This window comes from Capra hircus, chromosome 3, assembly GCF_001704415.2.
Source record: "Capra hircus breed San Clemente chromosome 3, ASM170441v1, whole genome shotgun sequence".
Lineage (NCBI taxonomy): Eukaryota > Metazoa > Chordata > Mammalia > Artiodactyla > Bovidae > Capra > Capra hircus.
Window position 1 is genome coordinate 103,316,778 of NC_030810.1, and position 23,550 is coordinate 103,340,327.

A 23,550-nucleotide genomic window follows, 5' to 3' on the forward strand; every position below is an offset into this window, starting at 1 on the left:
GAATTCCATGGACAGAGGAGCCTGGCCAGGCTACAGTCCATGGGGTCACAAAGAGTCGGACCCGACTGAGCAACTAAGACTTTCACTTTTCTTTCACTTGTCTCCCAAGTCAAATGCTTACTGTCTGTGGTAGGTCCCAAGGTTAAGCTCCAAGAAGCTCAAGAAAACAAAGCTATCTCTCTAGGTATTTATACTTCAAAAGAGGTGAAGACTCGGAATTTAGAGATCTCTAGGATCTAAAAACTGGAGACTCCCGAAGCTATCTTCTTCCTAGAGAAATTTTATTTACATTCCAAAGGGTGGTGTTAGGATTCAGGCCAGTGACATTCCCAAGGAGACCATTCCAGAAGAAGAGAACAGGTTCCCTTTCCCTCCTTACAAGTAGTGAAAAATCATCTTTCCTTGTCACTAGTCTTTGAATGTCTGGTCCTTGAATGCAACCCAGCCCAGGATAAGATCCAGGCCCAGGCAACTCTGACTCACTGATTGTTTCTGTAAATCACTTTGTACACTCTCAATACGTAATGAAAACATTTAAGAGAAAAACATGAAAAAGAAATAGCCAAAATATGTCATGATGTGATAAGCACTGAGGAACTGGCAAAGAGAATGGAGCGGCTCCAGTTCTGAACTTAAGTTTGCCCAGGGCGGAGGCACTTACTGCTTTACTGGTCTTTTCACTTGTCAAACGAGGTTAATAATTCATACTGCCCATGAATCTTGTGAGCATCACAAAAGACAATGGTAAGAAAGCGCCTTGTTAAACTAAAACGCTATACAAATGCACAGCGGCTTTATTCTCCACTGTACTGGATACGCTTGGCAGAGAACAAAGAGTTACAAGCTGTGACTCAGTCCTGAACTCCTTTGATTGGGGCCCGCCCCAGCTTACAGACATGGGCTGTGATGTTGCTGTTTCAGCTTCCTGGGAGTCAGGCTGACTAGGTTGTAGGATTAATGCCAGTTTATACATCGCAAGGGAAAAGGGAGCCTCATCAAGGGGCATGGGGGAACACACAGCCACTTCCACCAGAGGCCCAGATCAGCCTCAGCAAAGGGACACGGTATGAAGCCCCCAGCTCACATCTGAACATTTCCTTCGGCTCTAAGCCCAGACCCCTGTTCCACAGCATGAGCTAAAGGCTTCACGTCCAACCTTACACCAGTTGGAAGCAAACGCAAAAAAACATGACCAGTCTGTGCCTCCCCTCCACACCCAATCCCACCCCTCTGAGTAGAGCACCTGCCAAATTTCATTGTAAATCCTGCTGCCTCCCACTGCCCCCCACAAAAAAAAAACTTAAAAACCGTTAACTTCAAAGCTAACAGAAGACTTGCTATTTGTTTGCGGTTTTATTTTTTAAATCTGTGTTCCTATTCCCCTCCACTACTATGGAAAGACAGCTGATAAAGGACACGCCTGTTAAGGTTCGGGTGAACTGTGCGTGTATACTGATTTCCTTCAGCCTCACGGCCTGCCCACCCACCAGAGCTCCCTGAAGACGCAGGGCTGCAGGCCTTGTCTGCGCAGCCCCTCCGCCTGCAGTGGGTCTTCACCCGCTGAAATGACCCCTCCTCCCTCTTTGTATGGTCTTCTTGGCCCTGAAACTGAGGGAGGGGAGGCGAAGGGTTCAGATTCTATTTGTCTTTGCAAACGGCCTTCCTTTCTTCGACTTGCTGGTGGTAGGCGTGTCTTAGCTGAAGCTGAATTGCTTTATTCGAGGGCTGAGTTAGGTTTGCGTTTGTTCAGCCTCTGAGCCATGCCCGACTCTGCAACGCCATGGACTGCAGCACACTCCTCTGTCCTCCACTATCTCCCAGAGTTTGCTCAAACTCGTATGTTGAGTTGGTGACACTATCCAACCATTCTCATCCTCTGCCGCCCCCTTCTCCTTTTGCCTCCTTTCCCAGTATCAGGGTCTTTTTCAAAGAGTCGGCTCTTCGCGTCAGGTGGCCAAAGTACTGAAGCTTCAGCTTCAGCAACTGTCCTTCCAGTGAACTTTCAGGGTTGATTTCCTTTAAGACTTGACTGGTCTGATCTTGCTGTCCAGAGGTTAGGTTTCAGGAGCCAAAAGATCACCCGGCTGGCATTCCCTGAGCGCCAAGTGGCGTGTTCTTCTTCACTGGAAGGGCTCCACCAACCACCATCGGCCCCTCCCCAGGGGCTGGAGAAAGCCAACCCCGCCGGTCTGCAGCGTCCTGCTCTCTGCCCACAAGAGGGCGCTCGCTCCACGCCCCAATATGCTGGCCTCTGGGGTTCTGGGAAGGTACCTTTCCAGGTGGTGTTGGATGCAACCAAGGCCTGGGACCTCAGGCCCTGGGCCCCTTCCTGGTTCCCAACTGTGCAAGCCACTACACCCTGCAGGGAAGGAGAGGCCACTAGAGAAGGAGGGACACCAAAAGGTAAGGCTTCCAGTCCTCTTGAGACGGTCCACTCATCCCCACCCCAAGGAGGAAGAAGACAATGCCTCAAACCTGGGCCCCAGGGAAGTGCGGAGGTAAGAGGAAAAGGAGGATATGGTTTCCCCTTGAGGTCCCCAGAGCCTACAGGGGAACTTGCCTGGGGCCCACCAGGCCTGGAGGGGACAGAACTATGACACCTGCCCCATCACCCTGAGACACAACGTACCCCCTTGCCCCCACCCTCACCCACCACGTGAAAACACTAACGCAAACAATGAACTCAGGCAGTAATTCAGACAGTTACTCACCTTCCCTGATGGGGGCTGAGAATGAGGCTTGGCTCTGATGGAATAACCGGGGTGATTCATTCTGCTAAGGCTGTAGGGATTGGCTGGATCAATATTGACAGAAAAGCTTGAAGCCATGGTTGCCCAGCCCTGGGATCCCCACCCCATCCTGGGGACCCCCCACTCCACCCCTTTCACAAACACCCCATGATTCACATATTGACACAGCTGCCAGCTTCTCAGACCACCACCCCTAGTACAAAGAACCCTGTCCCCTGAATGCACGGACAGACTCCTGAAGCGTGCTTCCCAACTTCGACCACCCAGGGCATAGGCATCAGAACGGAACTCAAGCATCCAGTGTCCTGTCTGTCTGTGGTGGTCTCAACAGAATGGCAGAACACTCCTTGACCAGGCGCTGGGCATGTCAGTGGCACCTCCTCTGCCCCCACTTCACTGTGGTGAAAACGTGGACCAGCCCCACCTCCCAGTGCTTGTGACTTTTCCGCTCTGACCATACCCAGAGCAAAAATAAGTCTTCATCATCAGGGACCTTGCTAGGACTATCTCTGCTCCACTCTGGGCTCAACACAGCCTGACTCAAGCACCGTTTCCTCCAAGCCCATCCCAGAACCCACTCTACTGGGGACCACTTGTGTGTGTGTGTGAGTGTGCTAAGTCACTTCAGCCGTGTTCGACTCTTTGCAACTCCATGGACCATAGCCCACCAGGCTCCTCTGTCCATGGGATTCTCCAGGCAAGAATACTGGAGTGGGTTGCCATGCCCTCCTCCAGAGGATCTTCCTGACCCAGGGATCAAACCCCCATCTCTCCTGCCTCCTGCATTGGCAGGCGGTTCTTTACCACTAGCACCACCAGGAAGCCTGGGGCCCCCTTGAACCTTTCCTTAAGGCGGCTTCACCCAGAGTAGACATCTTTTCTAATCCACATCGAAGCCAGCTTATGAGCTCACAGCCACTCTGTTAGGGTACATCCACCATCCTGTGCGCCTTCCCACCAGTTTTCCTGGCCTGGTGAGTCACTGAGTCACTCCCAGAGGTAACTGTAACCTTCTGATGGTTGATGCGGCATCAAGCAGAGGAGGAGACAGAAATCACTGGGAAGCCAGGACACAGGAGTAGATTTAAACAAAAAATAATCATAATTTTATCGTACAATTACCACCATTAGACAGACAGATCAGATAGAGGGCGTCTCCACCTCCCAATTTATTTTCAGTCCCGGAGAAGTTCATTGTAGATTATAGCCAAGGCCCCCAGGAAGGTGACATATTCTTGGAAGTTCACCACCTGGTCCTTGTTCTGGTCCATTTCGTCCATTAGCTCTGCGGTTTCCGCATCCTGCATCTTTTAATGTGTCAGAATGGGAAAGCCAGACTCAATGGTGACGAGACCTTGAGTTCTCTGCATTTCCCCCTCCCAGGCAGCCCTGTCTCATACAAGTGTCTCTGTTCTCACTCGTCACCAAAGATCCAGTTCCACCTTGAGTTCACTTGGCTTTACCCCTCCTCTGTCCCTCACTCAAGGGCAGGGAATACCAGGCTGAGAGTAGCCCCAGCCCTGCAGGAGTGTGAACCAACGGTAAGGCATGAGGTCTAGGGCCCTGGAATGTGGACAAGGGTTAGTCAGATGCACCTGGCACCCCGTCCTCTCCCAATCCTGCTGCTAAAGAGTGGGAGGTGGGGAGAGGGGGCCTGGGAGGTTCACTCATCTCCCCAAGGGTGAGCTCCTTCTGGACAAGCTCTTTCAGCTCCTTCTTGCTCAGGGTGTTCTCGTCACCATCAAGGCCAGAGTACTTGTGGCAGATGACCACCAGGAGGCTAATGGCCAGATCCAGGGGGTGTTCCCATAGCTGAAGACTGGGCTCAGAGCTGCAGGCAGCGGGGCAGGTCAGCAGCCTGGGAAGCAAGGTTTTCTCACTCTCCCACACACCTCAAGACCACCGTCAAGCAATCCCTTCGACTCCCTTTGACTAGGGTGAGGTGAACCTTGGTGGAGAAAGCCCAGGGCTGGAAGGGGAGAGGAGGGCAGACTCTAGGGCCAAGAGATGAGTGTCCTGCAGAGAAGGGAACCAGAGCAGACGTGGTTCGAGGATCCTAAGAAATAAATAGGACCACAGTTGAGAACTCTCCTCTAGGGGTTCCAAGAAAGTTGGGGAGTATACTGGGAGTGCTGGGAGTGTGGGCTGGAGGCTGCACACCCAGCCGCCAACCGACCCCCCCCCTCCCCGCCACACACACACGCACACATCCTCACAGGACTACATACCGTGGCACTGACTCACCCCACGCCCGGAACGCACCCTCCTGCAGCCTCCCAGGCCCGCTGTGAGAGCTGCCCCATAGGATGCCTTAGCCTGGGGCCAGCCTGACACGGCCTGCGTCTCCCCGCCACCGGCCTACGGACCAACCCGGGAGCGCCGGCGGCTGCCCTGGTGAGAACTCACCGCCGGTTGCAGCGAAATGAGAAGGGAGCGACCGAGTGGAAGGCTGAGTGGTCGGCCAGCCCGCCCTATAGTTGCGCCGCAGGGAAGCCGGTCAGCGAAAGCGCCCCCGCCGCCCATGTCCCCCCCACGCCCCACCCTGCCGGCTCTTTACACAGTACCCAGGCCGAACTTTGCATGTCCCCTGCCCCGGCTTTTCGGGGCTCCGTGGGGTGGGTGTGAGGGGCTTAAGGAAGACCTCCTAATCTCCCAACCTCATTTTGTCCCCCATGTCTTGATGTGACAGGGCAAGGGGAGGAGGCGGAGAACCGGGCAGCGACTGTGTGTGTGTGTGTGTCTGTCTGTCTGTCTGTCTGTCTGTCTGTCCGTGTAGAAGTAAGAGGGTGGCTATGCTGGGAAAACCCTCGATGAAGGATAGAAGTGACAGGGCCTCTGGAACACCCATCCCACCAGGGAAAATAAATTCCTGCCGCCACCACCCCCTCCCTTCCCCCACCCCACCCCCCTCCCGAATTCCACTCGGAACCTCTTGCCCTTTAAAGTGCACGCACACCCAAGGGAGCAGAGCCCTGTGTCATTAGTTATTTACCCTCCACTGCAAAGTTTTTCAGATCCTCTCCTAAGAAAGGATTTTGCTATGGAGAAGTGGGGAGAGCAGAAATCTCTGGACCCCAGAGATGATGGGGGATGGGGCTCCTTGCAAAGGGGGAAATGGAGGAGAAGGAGCTGTCCTGGAGGTCAAGGCCAGACTCTGTTTTCTTAGTGTGTTGGGGTTGGGGGGGGAGGGAGAGCCTCCTGTGAGCCAGGGACAAGTCATTCTGGCCTGCCCACCACTGCCCTCAGGAACCAAATCCCAGCTGCCCCCAGTGAAAGGGACAGAATAAAGGGGCAAAGTAGTGGTATAGTTAATCCCACTAGGGGACTATAGGTAGAAAAAGTATAAGAGACCCCTATGAATTGATGATTACTCAAGAAAGTGGGTTTGCTTAGCCACAAAACCAGGCAGGCTTGCTTAGCAACGAAACAATGCGTCAGAAACATAAGACATAGCCCCAAACAACAAAACAGTGATGGTATGAGCCCCACATACTGCCCAGTAAGCTCAGTAAGTTAATGATCCCAAGGTCATGCTCTCTGTACACATAAAAAACAGTAATTTGTGGACCTAACTTGACCATGTAGAGACAAGAAAACTCCCTGCTCAACCCAGAGGAGGAGTTAACGATGGAAGCATGATGTCTTCTAAGAAAGACAAAGGTCTTCTCCCCCTCCCCACTTTCCTCTGATTGTAAAATTGTAACCCAGTAAGTTCTTAGGGCCCAGTATCTCTCACTCACCCACTTGTAAACCTCACAATCGTCCTCTTCCAATAAATCACTTCTTTTCTATCACTTAGCCTCTTGCTGAATTCTTTGCTATGCTGAGACATAAAGGGCTATGGTACCAGAGCTCTTTGGAGCTCCTGAAAAAGCACCTAAGGATTTCACACACACACACACACACACACCCCACCCCCCTCCAGCACTTTGCCTCAGCAGCTTTCTCTGCGTCCTTGCAGCATTCCCTCGAGACAAGCAAAAGCCTGGCCCCACTTCCCCATTTGTGTGTGTGTGTGTGTGTGTGGAGGGCAAGACTACGCCTGGATAAGATTAGTCACACCCACTCTGAAAGACTCAGAACCCTAATTCCCAGAGGCTGTCCATCTGCCTGGCCCCACCCCACCCCAGCGAAGGTGGAACAGAATCTACCAAACCAGCCCTGGACACCTGGAATGGAAAACCTTTATTCCTCTGCCGGAGGGGAAGGCTGAAGCAGGGTCTGTCTGGGAGGGAGGGGAAGGTGAGGGGCCATGCAGGGTTTGTGAACAGAGCTGCAGGGGCCAGGGACCAGGCCCCGGTCATTGGTTCTCCTCCAGAAAGAAGCCGTTGTAGGCCATGCACAGCGTGGTCAGGAACCCCGAGTACTCCCTGAAGTCAATCTCCTGGTCGCTGTTCTTGTCCAGGCTCTTCATCAGGTCGTCAATGCTGCTCTCCCTCATCTTCTTCGAGGGCCCAGATAGAGAGACAGGTCAGCCAGCCACCTCTCCCAGCCCTGCGGTGGCCCCTGGGAAGGTGGCCTCAGGCTGATCCCCAGCTGAGTCAGCAACACGGAGCATCTCAACCCCCAGAGGCTCCCCTCAGGCCACAGCCAGCATGGGATCTGACACCTAGCAGAGCTTCCGTGCCCTGACTCCTCAACCTGAGCAAATGACTAGAGTACAGCTACTGCAGGCACCCCTCTTCCTCTCAACAATTTCTACCATTCAAAGAAACAGCTAGATTTCCTACAACACCTCATAGAAACAGCTTGGTGACTATACTGGCCCTGAGCAGCGTCCAAGTCTTACTCTGTCCCTGCTGGGGATCGTTCAGAACGCAAGCAGATCACACATCCCTCCACGAGAGCAGTGGTTAGAGCTCTGTGTTCCCTAGCTAGGAGAGCCTGCAGGACAGCTGTATGGAATGAGTGCATGGCACCCAGGCCTGCTCTCTGTCTGGTCCCCTGCCCTCCCAGCTCAGCTCTACAAGAGGAGGGAGACAGGGCACTTGGGGGGAACAGGAAGAAAATACGGGCACGTCCTGCCCGCTTCTCTGCGCTGCCCTCCACTCCAGCTTTGCCACAGGAGACAGGACGTCGGGACATACGGAGATGGAAACAGCCTCTCTGTGACGCCGTGCTTGTCCCCAGTCTGGGCTCCTGTTAAAGCCAGGCCCTCCCCAGGGCCTCCGTCTCCCTGTAATTAACCCTGCCGGACCCACGGCCCCTCCCTCTGCCCTCATTAACTCCAAGATGCAGAGAAGTAGGCAGGAAGGCCAGAGGGGAAGCCTGGTGACACCCACACCTGTTTTGGTCCCCTGTCCACAGAGACGCATTCCCACTTTTCTCTAGGGAGGTCCACTAAGGTTCAGGATGCCACCTGAATCAGGAGAGCCCCCTGCCCCAGGCTGATTTTAAAGGAAAGAGGGAGAGTGATGCGTGGAGCTGGCCTGGAATTCCAGCCTCTCACTAGCTGGAGATTATATAATGTATCTGAGCCTCAATTTTTTTTTTAAGTGTAACAATAATGTGATGACTACCACATAGGCCTCTCCCTCTTCAGTTGCCTCCCTCCCACCATCTCCATCTGGTAAGAATCAGTTCTGCTTCCTTCCAACCTGTGTTCACAAACTAGCAGAATGGTCCTTTTGGGTCCCCCGTCAGCATCAGCTGAAAGCCCCAGCAGTGGTGGACGCACAGAGCAGGACCAGGTGGGAGCCCTGCCTGTGAGTTTTGCATAGCTGACCTGGACTGCTGAACCCCCTCACCCACCACCCACCCCATTCCTCTCACAGATTCCACAGCTGCAGGAACCCAGCCTCAACCTGGAAGTCTCCTTGATCTCCTTCTCTGAATCCCTCACCCGGGCTGAGGTCCACCCTGCAAACACTGCCCTTCTCTGTTCCCAGTGATACCTGATTCATCCCTCCCCGCTAGGTCTAGAGTTGTGCACGCCCAAGAGGTCCACCGTCTTCCTTGGGTCTCCGCCCCTACTTTTGGCCATCCTGTCCTGGCTGAGACTAGTGTATCTTGCAGACAGACATGCGTCCCCTCTGGAGGGGCCTCCCTCCCTCGTGCTGGGGAGCCCCTGACAGTGGCATCCGTGTTCCCCTTCTTTTCCCTCCCTTCCCCCAACTGCCCAGGGAGCACTGGGACTCTGGGGTGCAGGGGAGGGACCAGAACCTACCTCACCAAGACACAGCTCCTTCTTGATCAGTTCCTTTAGCTCCTTCTTGCTCAGAGTCAGTTTACTGCCCTCTCTCCCAGAATATTTATGGAAAGTGGTGACCATAGTGGTCAGGGCCTTCTCCAGGGGGGTCTCCATCACGGTGTGCAGTTCCAGAAGCTGAAGGGAGAGGGAAAGATCACATTCCCCAGGAAGCCGGACCCCATCACTGGCCCCTCTCCAAGCTTCTCCTTCAAGGACCAGTGACTGGAATGCATGGTGAGACCAAAATCTAGCACGTGGACCCCAATGTCTCAGGATAGGCTGTAGTGAGACCCACAGCAAACTTGGAACAGCCAGAGCCTGACCAGCCCTGGAAGGAGACTGCACACTCTCCTGCTTAGAAGATGTTGTAAAAAGGGTCTAGGGGCAAGCTGACCTCCCCAGAAGAACTGGTGGCAGATGGTGGAGCCAGTGAAGGGTCAGGATTTTCTTCCGGCCTGACCCAGCTTGGGCACTCATTTTCCAGAGGTCATCCTCCTTGCCCTAGTCACCCTCCTTACCCTAGTCACCCTCCTTGCCCCAGGAGCCTGAACCATCCACTATCAGGGAGTGTCCCATTACAGAAGTGGGGGACAGGGCAAAGAGAGAGTCCGGGGGTTGGAGGAACCTGGGGCTGAAACTGGAAGATAAGATCTCAACAGGAAGCCAGGAGGGGTGACAGGACTTGTCCGGCTGGTCCCCAGGCTCCCGCCCAGAGAACTGTACACACGGACCAGTCATGAGTCAGGGAAGGAAGTGGGCCTCCTCTCCGGGGTCATTGTGAGGGCTGGATCCAGAGACTGGGTCTGATGGGGCCCTCCAGTCACCAGCACAGCCACACACCCCTCCAAAGGAAGAAGCTCTTGGAGCTCCTGTGACTCAGACTTGAAAACCACTTCCCCCTTAGGCAGGAAGGAGCCAACACCCAAGGAACTTGGGGGCTGCAGGTAAATCTGTGCAGGGTCCTGAGCCAGGAAACGAGGAAGAAGCTGCTGTCTCCTACCCTCAGCCGGAAGCCCACCTGGCTATTCCAGAACCGGACCTGTCATTCAACTCCTACCTCCCCAAAACTTCAGCTTCTCCCCACCACCGGGAGACTCAGCCAGGACCACGGTGGAAGGCAAGGGTCTCGGCAGTTGCAGCAGCCTCCTGGCTGGTTCCAATCCCCACCTCCACCTCCAGGGCCACTTCTCAGGAAATTCTCATAGCCATGATGCCAAATACCTGGCCCTCTTCCTCCCTGAGCACATGCCCACTCATCAGACCCAGCCTTTCTTGGGGGAGGTCACCAGAGCTTGTCAGCCTCTGGCCTCATCGCCCAGCTTGCCCTACCATATAAATAAGCAGGGAGATCAGAAGGAAGGACTCACCCAGGAAAGAGAGAGCCAGAGAACTCACGCGGCAGACTCGGGCTGTCTGCCACTGCTCTCTGCCTTTATTCCCTTGTTCCAATCCCCAGGAAACCAGGGGAAAGAAAGGGCCAATAAGAAGGGGCCAGGGACCAAAGAAGCTTAGGTCAGAGCCTCCTGGGACATGGCTGCAAAGAAACCCCCTTTTGCGAATCTCACCTCACTTGTTTCTAAACAGAGGGGATGGGAGCATACTGAGTTTACCATGGTACATACATTTTCAATCCCAGAAGCTTTGTCTTTCCAACCAAAACCCAGAACTCACAATCTGATGGGACGACAGCCAGGCTCCCTGGAAAGAAGAATCAGGAGGTATTCAGGGTATCCACCCATACCTTAGGCTGCTCTTTGTGTTGGAGCCCTCCCACCCACCCCAAGAGCAGAACAGATGCAGCTCAAGATGGGAATCAGCAGGGAAAGATGTTTCCTGCCAAGGGCATGGTCAAGGCCATTAGCGAGTATGTAGGCTAAGATTTTTAAAGGATTCTTCGACACCTCACTGGTCACCATGGGAAAGAATTGTCAGAGACTCCTGGGGAACTGAGAATCAGGGAGACCAAGGCAGAAATCGGGGACGGGTAGGGCTGGATGATGGGGTAGAGGCTGCGGACTCTGGGGAGCAGGTTCAAGGTGCAGTAATGACCAGGGTGTGAGTCAAGGAGATTTGCCTATATCCTAGGGGAGACTCAGACATTGTTCTGTGATTAGTTGCTCAGGCGTGTCTGACTCTTTGCAGCCCCATGGACTGTAGCCCGCCAGGCTCCTCTGTCCATTAGATTCTCCAGGCAAGAATACTGGAGTGGGTTGCCATGCCCTCCTCCAGGGGATCTTCCCAAACCAGGGATTGAAACCAGGTCTCCCACATTGCACATGGAATCTTTACCATCTGAGCCACCAGGGAAGCCCAAGAACACTGGAGTGGGTAGGCTATCCCTTCTCCAGGGGATCTTCCCAACCCAGGAACCCTGTCGGGGTCTCCTGCATTGCAGGCAGATTTTTAATCAGCTGAGCTACCAGGGAAGCTCAGACATTGTTCTACCACCAACCAGTTCAAGAATGAGAAGAGAACAGAGTTAGGGGCTTAGCACCTGTGGCTGATGCCGCCAAACCGTAGCCTGCCTAGATGCTCCCGGCTGCCCCCAATTCCACTCCCACCCCCAGCTGCCAAAGGTAAAGAGGCAGCAGGGACTGGTCGCTAAGCAACAGGAGTTTCCAAAGTAGAGAGTGATGCAGAAGGGAGACTCAGGGGAGGGCACTCCGATGGAAGATGGGCAGACCGGGGCGAGGGATGAGGGGGGGAAGGAAGAAGCGGCAAACTTTTTCCTGGATCAAAATTCTATCCGAGTCTCTGTAGTCACACTCTGAAGGAACATCTGAGTCACCTACCCCACTCCTCTGCCACTTGAGAGAAAAACACAACGTGATGGAAGAAAAGGGGAAAGCTTGAAAGGTCACGGGAACCAGACCTTCTCTGCCTCTGGACCTGCCTTCTACTCACCTCTTCATTGAAGGTCCCTGTACCACCCAAGCAAGGCCTGGAAATCTAACCCCCACCCGCTGCAGGGTGGAGCTGCTGGTCTTTAACCTAAAGAGAAGCACTATCGTGCCTGATATTTTCAGGAGGGATGGGGAGGAGGGGAGGGGAGTCTCAATTCACTTATCAGATCTCATGCCTAGAATTTTGTCTCTAAAACTCTGGTCGCCTCCCTCTAACTCCCTCCCTCCCAATCCAGTTACTGTCCTACACTCATCAGTTCCAAGGTCCTTTGTCCTCCTCTGATGGAGCATGACTGTTAACTGGTAACGAACCTCATCCCAGGCCCTGCGGGAGAGATAGGCTTAGAGAAGGATGATATGCTCACGCTGTGGCCATCAAGCTGCCCTTCCTCCATGTCCCCTCCCTGATCTGACCCTGGACAGGAAGGATTCATCTTCCCTGGGGTCTGAAGCCAGGCCACTGGAACAGGTGGCAGGCAGGGCCCGAGCTGTAAGTGTCAGGACTGAGCCTTCCTCCCCATCCCACTCTGGCCTCACTACTTCCTCCCCATGACTCAGCCCTTTCCCCACCACCCCAGGGCACCCACACTCCATTCCAGACCCCAACCAGGAGCAGATGTGACCTCCGAATCCATCCCAGCCTCAGTCAGAGATCCTGCCAGAGGCAAGGCTGGGGAGGTGGGATGGGTGAGAACACTGGCTAAGATCCTACAGCTGGGATGTTCCAAGCCTCTGGGGTCCCTTTCCCTGCCTTTGACCCCATCCAGAGTCAACTCTGTCCTCCACATACATGCACAGCCCCCCTCTCCACTTTCACTAATCTGCTCTCCACTCTCCAGAAGACTACAGCTCAACTCCCAGCATCCTCCATTACCCCCTCCCCACTGCCCCCACCAGGCATCCCTCAGGCCCCACCCCACGCCCCCGGAGTTTCTCAGACCATCAGCCTCATAGCTTTCAAGAATCTTTATTGAACTTGTTCAGTATTGTGCTCACATCTGGAGGAGCCAGGGTAGGTGATGTGCCCACCGCCAACAGGGAAGACCCCAGCAGGCAGCCCACCACCACCCACACCTGAGGAGCCTTCATTTTTTCCGGGGCTGCTTATCAGGGAACCCTTCGAAGAACTCATTGCACATCATGGCGATGCAGGACAGGAAGACGCAGTACTCCTGGAAGTCCACCTCGTTGTCCTTGTTGCAGTCCAGGTTGCTCATCAGTTTCTGGAACGCAGCTTCATCTGTCCTTTTCTGCAGGAGGAAGAGGCTACAGGTGGAAACCGGAAGCGAGGTCGGGGTCGGGGAGTGGAGCAGAGCTAGCACCAGGTGAGGTCTGAGCTCCAGACGGGAGCTCAGGAAGGCACAGGCACCCCTGTGGGGCCTGGCTTTGGACCTCCAGCCCTAGGGGCTAAGCTACCCCTCAGATGAAGTCTGAGGACCTGGGTACAACTGCGTAAAGGAGACCACAGCCTCTTCTGCCAAGGTCATTTTAAGAGTCCAATCATACAGTGGTCATGAAAGCAATATATAAACAGCGTAAAGGTTGATACAGACGGCATCTGGGATTGCTCAAGAGAATTCTGTGTGTGAGTGTCTCCAGAGAACTGTATCTTCACGTCTACAAGCCAAATAGAAACTCAAAAATGGTTTATGGGGCGGGGGGGATGGTGATAAAATAGGAATATAAGGTTAACAGATATACACTACTGTATATAAAAGAGATAAGCAACAAGGATTTACTGTATCATACAGGGAACTGTATTCAATATTGTGTAATACCTAATAATGGGAAAGAATCTGAAAAAATAGATATGTGCATATATAGCTGAATCACTTTGCTGTACACCTGAAATAAACATACTGTAAATCAAAGATATTTCAACTAAAAAAAAAAAAGAAGACATATAACTTTCACAGAATCTTAAAAGAAAAAAAACAAGTTTCATTGCTGGAGTGATGGCAAGAGTTCGACCATCGCAGTTCATGATCTCAGCTTTAAACACGGACTTCCTTGAGAAGTTACTTAGCCTCTCTGAGCATCAGTTTCCCTCCAGGGAAGTTGTACAGAGCACCATACCCTATCTGCTCACTCTGCCCTCTTTCTGAGGGTGCTAGGAAGTGAGCTGTGGGTGCTCACCGTGCTTTGGCCCCAGGCAGCCAGGGTAAGCTCTCTGCCTGGAAATTGCCCATGTCAGCAGCAGATGCCAGCTGTAGGTAATGCTTCACAGAGGACGGGTGCCTCCCAGGCAGAATCACTCACCCCTAAGAAGCTGGGCAGCTCCCGGGTCAGCAGCTCCTTTAGCTCAGACTTGTTGAGCTTGAACTTGTCACCCTCCTTGCCCGAGTACTTGTGGAAGGTGGACACCATCACATCGAGGGCCTTCTCCAGGGGGTATGCCATGGCAGCAATTAGGAGCTGGGGGGAGGGTCACAGAGACAACCTTATTTTCCCCACCCCACCCCCAGCTATGTATTTGTAAATGCCCCCCACTCCCATCCCTCAGGGAGCACATTGGTGACACTGCTCCCATCCAGAAAGGGGTTCAGCTCCTAGCAGGAGAGGGAAATGTATGCTTGGGGCAGCGAACCCCTGCAGGGCCTGGTGCTCAGGCTCCGGGTTCCAGGCAGCCAGCTCCCCAGGAGCACTTTCTCCACCCTCACTTGGTCCATTCACCCACTGGTACGCTCAGCCCACAGCAGCCCCACCCCAGCCCATTCTTTCCCCCTCCCAGCACTGGGCTGGGCGAGGCTGCTGGAGGCTTGCCCAGGGGCCTAGCGGAAAAAACCAGTGCATAGGGAGGGGCAGGGTGAGGTGGCAGAGGCACGGATGCAGGGGAGGGACGGGGAGGCCACCCTCCCTTGGGCTGGGTTGCTGGTGCAGGACCGAGGCTCCTAGGACATAACCAGCCAGAGCCCACAGGCGCCTTCTGCTTTCACTGTGCTTTCCACATCCAAGTGTGCCACCCAGCAGACACCAGCCAACACACCCACCAGTGTGTACAGCAGCAACAACGCACACAAGCCCCGGCATCACAGAACCCCTCAGACAGTTCCCACCAGCCACCTCACACTTGTTGCTCTTTCCTGAATGCACACGCACTTGCACACACGCACACCACCCACCCCAGAGCCTCCGCATCGGAATCTCACATCTGGACCCGTTTAGTGCCTCTGGCCCGCACCCACCTCCCTTTCTCCTGCACCCAGCCTCGGCCTGACACCTCTTGCATGCCAGTCAGGCGACCACAACTCACCAAGAGAGAGGAAGTGCCTGGGAGAGATGATGGGGAGAGAGGAAGAATGGGGAGAACCCAGCAGTCTGACCTATTTATACCAGGGCCAGGCCCTGCCCATGGCAGGGGATGCGGGAGAACAGGACCCAGCCCTCCTATCGTGGGCTGATGTGGTGAACGCCGCGGCCCCCCTCCACCCCCCTCCACCCGCCCAGCCTGGAAAGCTAGCTTCCTGCCCCAGCAGGCACAGACGGACATGGGAGAGCCCCAGGGGCACAGGCAGGGGCCTGGAGGGTGGGTGTGCACAGCTCAGCTCGAGTTTTAGGGAGCTGGGGGGAGGGACAGGTTGTGCCTGGGGCATGAGGGACAAGGAGGACGTGGTCCCACCAGGCAGCCAGCATAGAGGGGTGGAAGGTGGCAGGTGGGAAACTGCCCTGGGATGTGGCAGCCTGAGAAGACAGGGAGGGCCCCTCAGGTTCGGTGCGGGGGATGGCTCACGCTGCCCTGCGCCCCTCCCCAAAGAGCTTCCTACCATGTGGAGTGAGCCCCGGGACAGCTGGAGCTGGGGGTCTGGGAGGAGGAACAGGCTAACACCCAAAGGAGGCTTGGGGACCCCCCCGCAGGCACATCCTTGCAGAAAGGCGCTGGATGCAGGAGTGATGGAATGGGGAAGGAGAGGCATGCCTTGGGGCTCAGGGATGGACTGAAGGGACCAAGAGTGGTGGGGTGGCAGAGGGCGTTGGGAGGGGGCTTAGATTTGGGCTGGGTGTCAGGGATGAAGAGGGCAGAGAGCGGAGGAAAGTTAGAGGTAATGCAGCACAAAATGAGGGGAGGCAGGGATCAGGGGAACCTCCCAGGGTAAGGTATGAGCTCAGGGGTTGAGGGAGGGTCAGTAGTCGGGGGTTAACCCCTCAGGTGGCTGTGGCTTCAAGGAGAGGGGTCTACCTGAAGGTCTCTCTCCTTCCCCCTTCAGCAGCAGAGCACCCCTCCCCAAATGATCAGGGAGCAACACCCTAGTCCAACCCCTGATCGGATTAGTGCTGCACTCTGGGCTCTCATAGCCCAGGGCGGGGAACAGACCCACCCTCTCCCCTACGGCCCCACCCTCCTCCCAGAACATCTGGTCTGGGGGACTGAGTTTGACCCCCCTCTCACCTCCTTCACAGCCCAAGGGAGCTTCTTCTTCAGAGACCTGCCCGATACAGACAGACAGACAGACAGAGAGCACCCCCCCAAACCATCCTCCCATGGGCATTGTCCCCGAGTTGCCCCCATGCCTTCCTGCTGGACATTAGGGCCATTTCATTTCTACAGGGTCTGAAACTGCCCTCAACCTCCTGTCCTCCCGTGGAAAAGTCCAGGGAGGGGTGACGCCCCAGTGGGACTCTGTCCCCAGGCCGTTCTCTCAGAAGAACCAAACGGAGCCAAGTGATGCCAGTTCTTTATTAGGAACAAAAGAGGCCTTTGCCGCCACAATCTCTCTCCCAGACATGCTCTTCTGGGCCTTGATAGCCACCACCGCTGTAGCTGGTGGGGGGAGGCAGCGGCTGGCTAGATCACTAGCTGTGATTCTGGGGATGGTCCCCTCGTGTCTCCTGGACCCATGGGTTGACACACCAGGGGCAAACCTGGGAGATTCTAGAAGGAGGAGCCTGGGGGGCTGGGAAGGGGAGAGCTGACGTGCCCAGAATGACCTTGGGGCAGAGTCAGAGCGGTCGAGAGGACCCCAACCTCCGCCCTCTGACAGCAGCCTTGCCCGACTGGGAGCAGGAGGGCTTCAGGGGGCTGTCCTCCTCTGCCCTCTGACAGCAGCCCTGCGCGTTACTGGGAGCAGGAGGGCTTCAGGGGGCTGTCCTTCAAGTACTCATGGCAGCAGATGCAGAGGCAGGCGAGCAGGCGCATGTACTCCACAAAATCCACCTGGCCATCCTTGTCGGTGTCCAGGGCACTGATGAACTGCTTGTAGTCACACTCCCGGAGCGTCGTCTGTGCGGGGTGGGGCGGGGAGGGATGAGGAGGCAGGCTGAGGAGGGCAGAGCAGCCTGGTGCTCACATCCATCTCCCCTCCCCTCCACGCCTCCTCCCCGCCATCAGCAACCCACGCCCCTCAGCCTCAGCCTCCCTGTTCTGAGGATTCACCGCGTCAGTTCCCCTCCCAAACCCTCTTTCTCAGCTCATTTACGGACCTCCGGCTGCGTGTCAGGCGTTCTTCACAGAGCTCTCCCTCAGTCCTCCCAACCGCCCTGCCACAGTCTGGGAGGCGATTTTCCTCCACTTTACAGATGAAGAAACTGAGATTCCGGTTGTGCGCATTTCCCTCCCAGCACCCCTTCCCACAGTCAAACCTCCACCCCGCTGTGCCCCAGACTCGGAGCAGGGTCTTTTCCCAGAATTCAAGCAGTGCTTCCCCTGGGGGCTCGGCCCAGGTGCTCACCGGGGCCCAGGTAGGCAGCTCCTTCTCCAGGAGTTCCTTGAACTTCGCCTGGCAGAGGGAGTTTCCAGAGAACTGTGAATATTCCTGAAAGGTGTTCACGAGAGTAGCCAACGCCTGCTCCAGAAGACTGGCCATATTGACTGTCATGGAACAAAGGTGGGACTCATGGCAGAGGCCGAGTCAGCCCCTCTTCTCACCACTGCACTTCAAGTGTCCCAGGGACTGAGCCCAGACGGGATTGACCCCATACACGCTTCCGACCCCACAAGCTCCCCCTCCTCTGAGCAGCCCTCCTTGACTATACCAGCTCCTCATTTATTTTCCGACCGCCCCCACCCTCTCCCACCACCACCACTTGTTCCATTTCTGGACAGAGGCCTTAATTGCCCGACATCACTGCAAACCCCTCAGGGAGCGTGGCCCACTTGTCACCTCACTCCCTCACAGTGGTGGTAGTTTAGTTGCTAAGTCACGTTGGACTCTTCCGTGGCCCCATGAACTGTAGCCAGCCAGGCTCCTCTGTCCATGGGATTCTCCAGGCAAGAATACTGGAGTAGTTTGCCACTTCCTTCTCCAGAGGATCTTCCCGATCCAGGGATCAAAACCTGGGTCTCCTGCCTTGCAGGGGTTCTTTACCATCTGAGCCACCAGAGAAGCCCCCACTATTGTCTCCATCTTTTCTCATCTGACACCCAACAGTGGCTCGGTCCGGCTCTGCATCACCCTCTGAGACACAGCCCCCTGTGCCCAGAATCTTCCTCCCCTTCAGGACCCCAGAGCCAGGAACCTGCACAGAGATCCTTGCTCTGGGCTCCCAGCCTCAGGTCCTTGGCAAAGCTGAGCATCCTTGGAGGGAGTCAGGTCTCAGAGGAACCCCTACAGTCTCACCACCACCCCCTCACCATCCCATCTGTCCTGAACTCAGGGAAGCTGCATCCAAAGATCTACTATGCCTCTGACTAGCTGTGCAGGCGAGGATGAGCCATTTAAGGTCTCAGGTGTCTTATCTGTGAAATGGGGTTAATCCCACCTCACAGACCTAATCAGGGACCTGAATCAGATGGTCTCTGGAGACTACCAGCTCCGGTCCGGACCAGTCTGTGATCTACCCCAACTATAGCCATCCGCCTGACCCATGAGGGTCTTGAGACAGAAGGCTCTGCAGACAGGTACCCCGCTCTGTTAGAGGGGAAGCCCTTCCCAGAATTGCCCACCCACCCCATTACATTGGCCCCTCCCACCGTCCTCCTGGGAGATGCCTCCAGCCTGGGGAAACCCTAAGGCAGCCAGGAAGGCATGTGTTGTTTCCACGTGAGCCTGAGCCGAGTGACTCACTCCTGGTTCCCCCAGGGGACAGGAGTCCTGCAGCATGTGGCAGCCTGGGCCAAGGCTCTCTCCCTGCCTAATGATTTGTCCTCTGCTGGGCGCGGTGGATGGTCAAGAGTAGGCAGAGACAATGGGGTTAAGTACTGCCTGGGGTTTAACGCTTTGTGACAGCCCAGGATTGGAGCAGAGTTCCGAGTTCCCAGGAGAGGAAAGGGCCATGATGGCAGGGAATGGGGAAATGCAGAGAGGCTGAACTGCCCCTCTGGGTTCCTGCCAGCCTGCCTGGCGCCACCACTGTGGCTTTTTCAGGAGCTCAGTGCCTGGAGACTAGAGGGAATCCTCTCTTGCCTGCCTCCCTGGCCCATCTTGCCTCCTGGGCAGGAATGAAGGGAGTGGGTAAGGGGGGAATTAACTGTGGGCAACAGCAGTGTGTTAAGCCCATCATCCCCATCCCTCGGCCAGACCTCAGCTCTGCACACCCCCTAAACCCAAGCTCCCCAGCATCCCCTTACTGTGCCAGGGAACCCCTGGGTCTATCACCAGACTCCCTTCACCTCATCAGTCCCTGCTGTGGTCATCCCTCTGCCCCCAAGCTCAGACCCTGAGCCAGGAGACAGAACTCGGGCTGACCAACACCCAACCCAGGGCAGGACCCAAGCAGCTGGCACTCACCACTGATGCTGGAGTTTCAAGTGGAGGAACCCAGAGACAGGACATCCCTATTTGTAGCCTCCCGATGAAGGAAGGGAGTAATTATGGGGAGACCCAAGTAGGTCAAGCTCAGGATGCCCCCCAGGGGCTCCCCTGCCTCCCTCCCTGGCAACCTCTACTACAAGCCACACTCACGCACCTAGCCATGTGTACATCAAAGGCTGCAGACACCACCACCTTTTCATTTTCCCTCTGCCCTCCCCCAGCATTGGGAACAGGGCGTGGCCTCCTGTCCATCTCCTTCCTGCATGGTTAGAGGAGACAGGTCATTCGTCACAGCCGCCCTCTATCTCTTCATGCTGAAGAGGCATCCCGAAAGAGGGATGGACACATTTTTGCCCAGAGAATCCCCGTGCCAGAGAGGGTCTTGGTGAGCCTCTGGTTCAGCCCCCCATTTATCGTGAGACCACTGAGCCCACAGACACTCTCCCTGCTTGATCCCCAGACCAACAGTCTTTGTGATGGGGGCATAGTCCTGGTGGCTCAGATGGTAAAGGATCTACTTGCAGTGCAGGAGACTGGGGTTCAATCCCTGGGTGGGGAAGATCCCCTGGAGCAGGGAATGGCTACCCACTGCAGTATTCTTGCCTGGAGAATTCCATAGACAGAGGAGCCTGGGGGACTACAGTCCATGGGCTCACAAAGACTCAGATACAACTGAGCTATTAACATTTTCACTTTCAAAGGGACAAAATGGGTGATTAAATAGGTAATCCCATTAGGGGATGGTAAGCAGAAAAATATGGAAGCCCCTGAATGTTAATGATTTCTCAAGAAAGCAGGCTTGTTGTTGCTGTTTAGTTGCTAAGTCATGTCCGACTCTTTGCAACCCCGTGGACTGTACCCTGCCAGGCTCCTCTATCCGTGGGATTTCCCGGGCAAGAATACTGGAATGGGTTGCCAGTTCCTTCTCCAGGAGATCTCCCCTACCCAGAGATCAAACCTACATCATTGGCAGGTGTATTTTTTACCACTGAGTCACCAAGGAAGCCTGAAAGCAGGTTTGCTTAACCCCAAAACCAAGCAGGCTTCCTTAGCAACAAAACCACACAACAGAAGCTCAGGACATCCCCCCAGAACAGTGAAACAACGGCAGCGTGAGCCCCACACACTGCGCAGTAAGCTCACAAAGCTGACATGCTGTCTGTACACATTAGGAAAACAATAATTTTTGAACCTAGCTTGACTATGTAGAGACAAGAAAACTCCCCTGCTCAGCCCGGAGGAGGAGCTAATGATAGAGGCATTGATGTCTACTAGGAAGACAAAGAAGGTCTTCTCATCCTCCCTACTTTTCCTCTGATTATAAAACCGTAGCCCAGTAAGTTCTCACGGTGTGTCATCTCTCGTCCTCCCGCGTGTTAAGTCTCACAAGCGTCCTATTCCAGTAAATCACTTCTTCACTATATCACTTCACCTCTCCCTGAATTCTTTTCTGTGCTGAGACATAAAGAACTACGGCACTGGAGCTCTTTGGAGCCCCTGAAACAGCACCTAAGGGTTTCGCTTGGACACCTTGGGCAGAAAACTGCTTGCTTCCCTGGGGGGACCATCAGTAGAAAGCCTTGAGACCCGGGAGGAAGGCGTGCTGTTCCAAGGGGCCCTCCCGGAAGTCTAGGCTGTGTTTCCCTGGTGCCCCCTCACCCCACCCCACCAAGCACAGACTCTCGCCAGGGCAGCCTGGAGCTAGAGCTCTTGTGCCCTGTCCTCCTGGCTCCACATGGCACCAAGGCCGAGTTCCCTGCAGTCCCTTGGGGTGGGGGTAGGTTTCCTCTGGTGTGGGGCTTAAGGGTATAGCCCTCTGGGGTCCCAGCATTACATGGGGTGTCCCCTTTGCCTCCACTCCTCAAATGAACCCTTCCTCTTTCCACAAACAAAGCCAAAGGTCACTTTGGCTCAGTTTAGTGATGTCCTCAGGATACGAGGGGCCCGGTACCTGGCTCTCTTCCTGGAATCTGCTTTCACTTAGATTTTGATCTCATTCCTTACCGCCTTGTGAGCTCTTTAATGCTTTGAAAAGCTGTTTTTATTCTCTCCAGCACTTTTTGTTGTTTTTAGCTGGAACCAGCACAGATCACCATATTACCAGAAATGGAAATTCCTTTATATCAATTCTCTCCTCCTACCCCTCATCCCTGGGCCCGAGAGACCCCTCCTCGTTTCTCAGAAAGAGAACTCAAGATCCAGAAGAGTGTGGAATGGGGAAGAAACCCTAATGCTTATGGGGCAGCCAGAGAGTTCATGACACCTTGGCCTCCCTTGAGTCCCCCTGCACCTGAAGCTCAACCTTGCCATTAGCTCCCTGAAGACTCAGCCCCTTTAGATGAGGGAAGCAAGCAGTGGGAGGGTAGGGAAGGGAGGGCTGTGATTATCTCTGTTTTATAGGCAAGGAATTATGGGGAGTAGGGGACAGAAGCAGGGGACTAATGTGGACCAGTGATTGATTCAGTTCTGGGTCAAGTGCTTGTTCCCACCTGTGCCATCCTAGGAATGCCACGAGCAGCCACCTTCCTTAAGCAGATCACCTCACCTCTCTGGGCCTCATTTTCATCATCTGTGGATGACCAAGGAAAATAATGGTCACCGTTTCATAGGACTGCTGTGAGGCATAAATGAGTTAATATGCACACAGCTCATAGACAAATAGCGCTGGCACCTGGTGAGCGTGTGAATGTTGGCTGAGAGGCAGGTAACTTGCCCAAGTCACACAGCTAATTGGCGACGGGGTAAGAGCCATTCGTGACTCATGTCAGTATTTATTTTATTTTTTTTAAGTGTACTTACTTTCAGCTGCGCTGGGTCTTCGCTGCTGCGCAATGGGCTTTCTCTGGTTGTGAGGACCGAGGGCTGCTCTTCATTGCAGTGTGAGGCCTTCGCATTGCGCCAGCTCTTCTTGTTGCAAAGTACGGGCTCTAGGCACACGCAGGCTGGGCTGCTCCATAGCACGTGGAATCTGCCCAGACCAGGGATCAAACCTGTGTCCCCTGCATTGGCAGGTGGATTCCTGCCACTGCACCACCGAGAAGTCCTCCTGTGAATATTTAGAAGCACCTCTTCTAGGCATTGGAGGTATAGCCATAAACAAAACAGACAAAATCCAAGTTATGCGGAAAGGACCCTCTAACGCAGGCAACAAACGGTAACAAATGTACTATGAGAGATGGGTAACATAAATGCAAGGAAGAGCAGAAAGCAGGGCTACAGTGGCGGGGCCTGAGGTACTTTACGTGAGTGGTCAAGGGAGAGCCGGGCAACCTGCTCCCAGTCTGAGTCCTTATCCCCCAGCCCTCCCTGTTTCTCAGCCTGGCTGCACCTCCCCGGGACTCCTCCTTTTTGTTTGCCCAGACTGAGGCAGGCAGGTGCTCACCCTAGGAGGTGACAGCTGAGGGGAGGGTGGGTGGACTGGAGAGTCTGGGAGGAGGTGCTCTGGGGCTGGAGGACGGTCATGAGAAGACCCCTTCACTGAGCCCTCACTCTTAGCTACACCACCCTCCTCTCTCCACCTTGAGCATGTCCTTTACCTTGTCTGGGTCTTGATTTTTTTTTTTTTTTGAATCTGGAAGATTCCTGCCCTGAGACTTCAGTGTGAAAGTTCTTCATATCATTTGACAGTCCTGTGGAGCGTGTGAGAGTGGAGGGCCCCGCGTGTAACTCAGCAACCACACGCAAAAGCCCCCACTCAGTGTGGGTGGCAGGAAGAGAAGCAGATGCTCTCTGACCTGGCAGGACTGCCCTCCTCTCCATCTCCCCTCCCTCCTTGCCTCGGTTCCCCGCTATCACCACCTTCACCTTACAAAGGCCTCTGGGAAACCCCTTTGCCCCCTTGAAGGTCAGTGTCTGGTTCTGCATCTCAGGGAGAAATCAGATGAAATGTCCTGGAGGGTCCGAACATTCTTGTGCTTGTACCACAAGGACCTGGGCCCAAGAGACAGGGTGACCCCACCCCCAGTCTCATAGCCCCGTGGGAGTCAATGAACCTCCTCAAACTGACTTATCTCCTCTCT

At 54.8% G+C, this 23,550-nt stretch overlaps 4 protein-coding genes across 11 annotated transcripts; all 4 read right to left on the reverse strand.

The window, feature by feature from the left end:
• On the reverse strand, positions 3,879-5,273 carry S100A6 (S100 calcium binding protein A6). The gene is made up of 3 exons (XM_018046522.1): positions 5,234-5,273; positions 4,424-4,642; positions 3,879-4,062 (listed from the first exon to the last, which is right to left on the reverse strand). The coding sequence occupies exons 1-3, from the start codon at positions 5,271-5,273 to the stop codon at positions 3,926-3,928; spliced, it is 396 nt and encodes a 131-aa protein (XP_017902011.1). The 3' UTR covers positions 3,879-3,925.
• S100A5 (S100 calcium binding protein A5) lies at positions 6,917-10,585 on the reverse strand. Of its 8 annotated transcripts, none has more exons than XM_018046136.1 (3): positions 10,563-10,585; positions 8,917-9,075; positions 6,917-7,194 (listed from the first exon to the last, which is right to left on the reverse strand). In XM_018046136.1, the coding sequence occupies exons 2-3, from the start codon at positions 9,052-9,054 to the stop codon at positions 7,051-7,053; spliced, it is 282 nt and encodes a 93-aa protein (XP_017901625.1). In that variant the 5' UTR covers positions 9,055-9,075; positions 10,563-10,585; the 3' UTR covers positions 6,917-7,050. The 8 variants fall into 8 exon arrangements, with proteins under 8 accessions (XP_017901625.1, XP_005677560.2, XP_005677564.2 ...); XM_005677503.3 differs by lacking the exon at positions 10,563-10,585 and adding an exon at positions 10,308-10,394; XM_005677507.3 differs by lacking the exon at positions 10,563-10,585 and adding an exon at positions 9,998-10,149.
• Positions 12,795-15,204, reverse strand: S100A4 (S100 calcium binding protein A4). The gene is made up of 3 exons (XM_005677502.3): positions 15,097-15,204; positions 14,103-14,258; positions 12,795-13,093 (listed from the first exon to the last, which is right to left on the reverse strand). The coding sequence occupies exons 2-3, from the start codon at positions 14,241-14,243 to the stop codon at positions 12,929-12,931; spliced, it is 306 nt and encodes a 101-aa protein (XP_005677559.1). The 5' UTR covers positions 14,244-14,258; positions 15,097-15,204; the 3' UTR covers positions 12,795-12,928.
• Positions 16,500-19,609, reverse strand: S100A3 (S100 calcium binding protein A3). The gene is made up of 3 exons (XM_005677501.2): positions 19,508-19,609; positions 17,510-17,649; positions 16,500-17,061 (listed from the first exon to the last, which is right to left on the reverse strand). Exons 2-3 carry the CDS (start codon positions 17,642-17,644, stop codon positions 16,897-16,899), a joined length of 300 nt encoding a protein of 99 aa, XP_005677558.1. The 5' UTR covers positions 17,645-17,649; positions 19,508-19,609; the 3' UTR covers positions 16,500-16,896.

What these genes read in the sequence shown, in the direction of transcription:
- S100A5 (XM_013976439.2), bottom strand. Translation starts at nt 9,494, where the DNA reads ATGGTTCAGGCTCCTGGGGCAAGGAGGGTGACTAGG. An exon ending in GGGCAAGGAGGGTGACTAGG is followed by an intron (nt 9,076 to 9,458) that starts GTAAGGAGGGTG and finishes CTCTCCCTTCAG; the next exon opens with CTTCTGGAACTGCACACCGT. An exon ending in AGGAGCTGTGTCTTGGTGAG is followed by an intron (nt 7,195 to 8,916) that starts GTAGGTTCTGGT and finishes GGGCCCTCGAAG; the next exon opens with AAGATGAGGGAGAGCAGCAT.
- S100A4 (XM_005677502.3), bottom strand. Translation starts at nt 14,243, where the DNA reads ATGGCATACCCCCTGGAGAAGGCCCTCGATGTGATGGTGTCCACCTTC. An exon ending in AGCTGCCCAGCTTCTTAGGG is followed by an intron (nt 13,094 to 14,102) that starts GTGAGTGATTCT and finishes TTCCTCCTGCAG; the next exon opens with AAAAGGACAGATGAAGCTGC.
- S100A6 (XM_018046522.1), bottom strand. Translation starts at nt 5,273, where the DNA reads ATGGGCGGCGGGGGCGCTTTCGCTGACCGGCTTCCCTGCG. An exon ending in CGCTGACCGGCTTCCCTGCG is followed by an intron (nt 4,643 to 5,233) that starts GCGCAACTATAG and finishes GGTGGTCTTGAG; the next exon opens with GTGTGTGGGAGAGTGAGAAA. An exon ending in GAAGGAGCTCACCCTTGGGG is followed by an intron (nt 4,063 to 4,423) that starts AGATGAGTGAAC and finishes TTCTGACACATT; the next exon opens with AAAAGATGCAGGATGCGGAA.
- S100A3 (XM_005677501.2), bottom strand. Translation starts at nt 17,644, where the DNA reads ATGGCCAGTCTTCTGGAGCAGGCGTTGGCTACTCTCGTGAACACCTTT. An exon ending in AGCTGCCTACCTGGGCCCCG is followed by an intron (nt 17,062 to 17,509) that starts GTGAGCACCTGG and finishes CACCCCGCACAG; the next exon opens with ACGACGCTCCGGGAGTGTGA.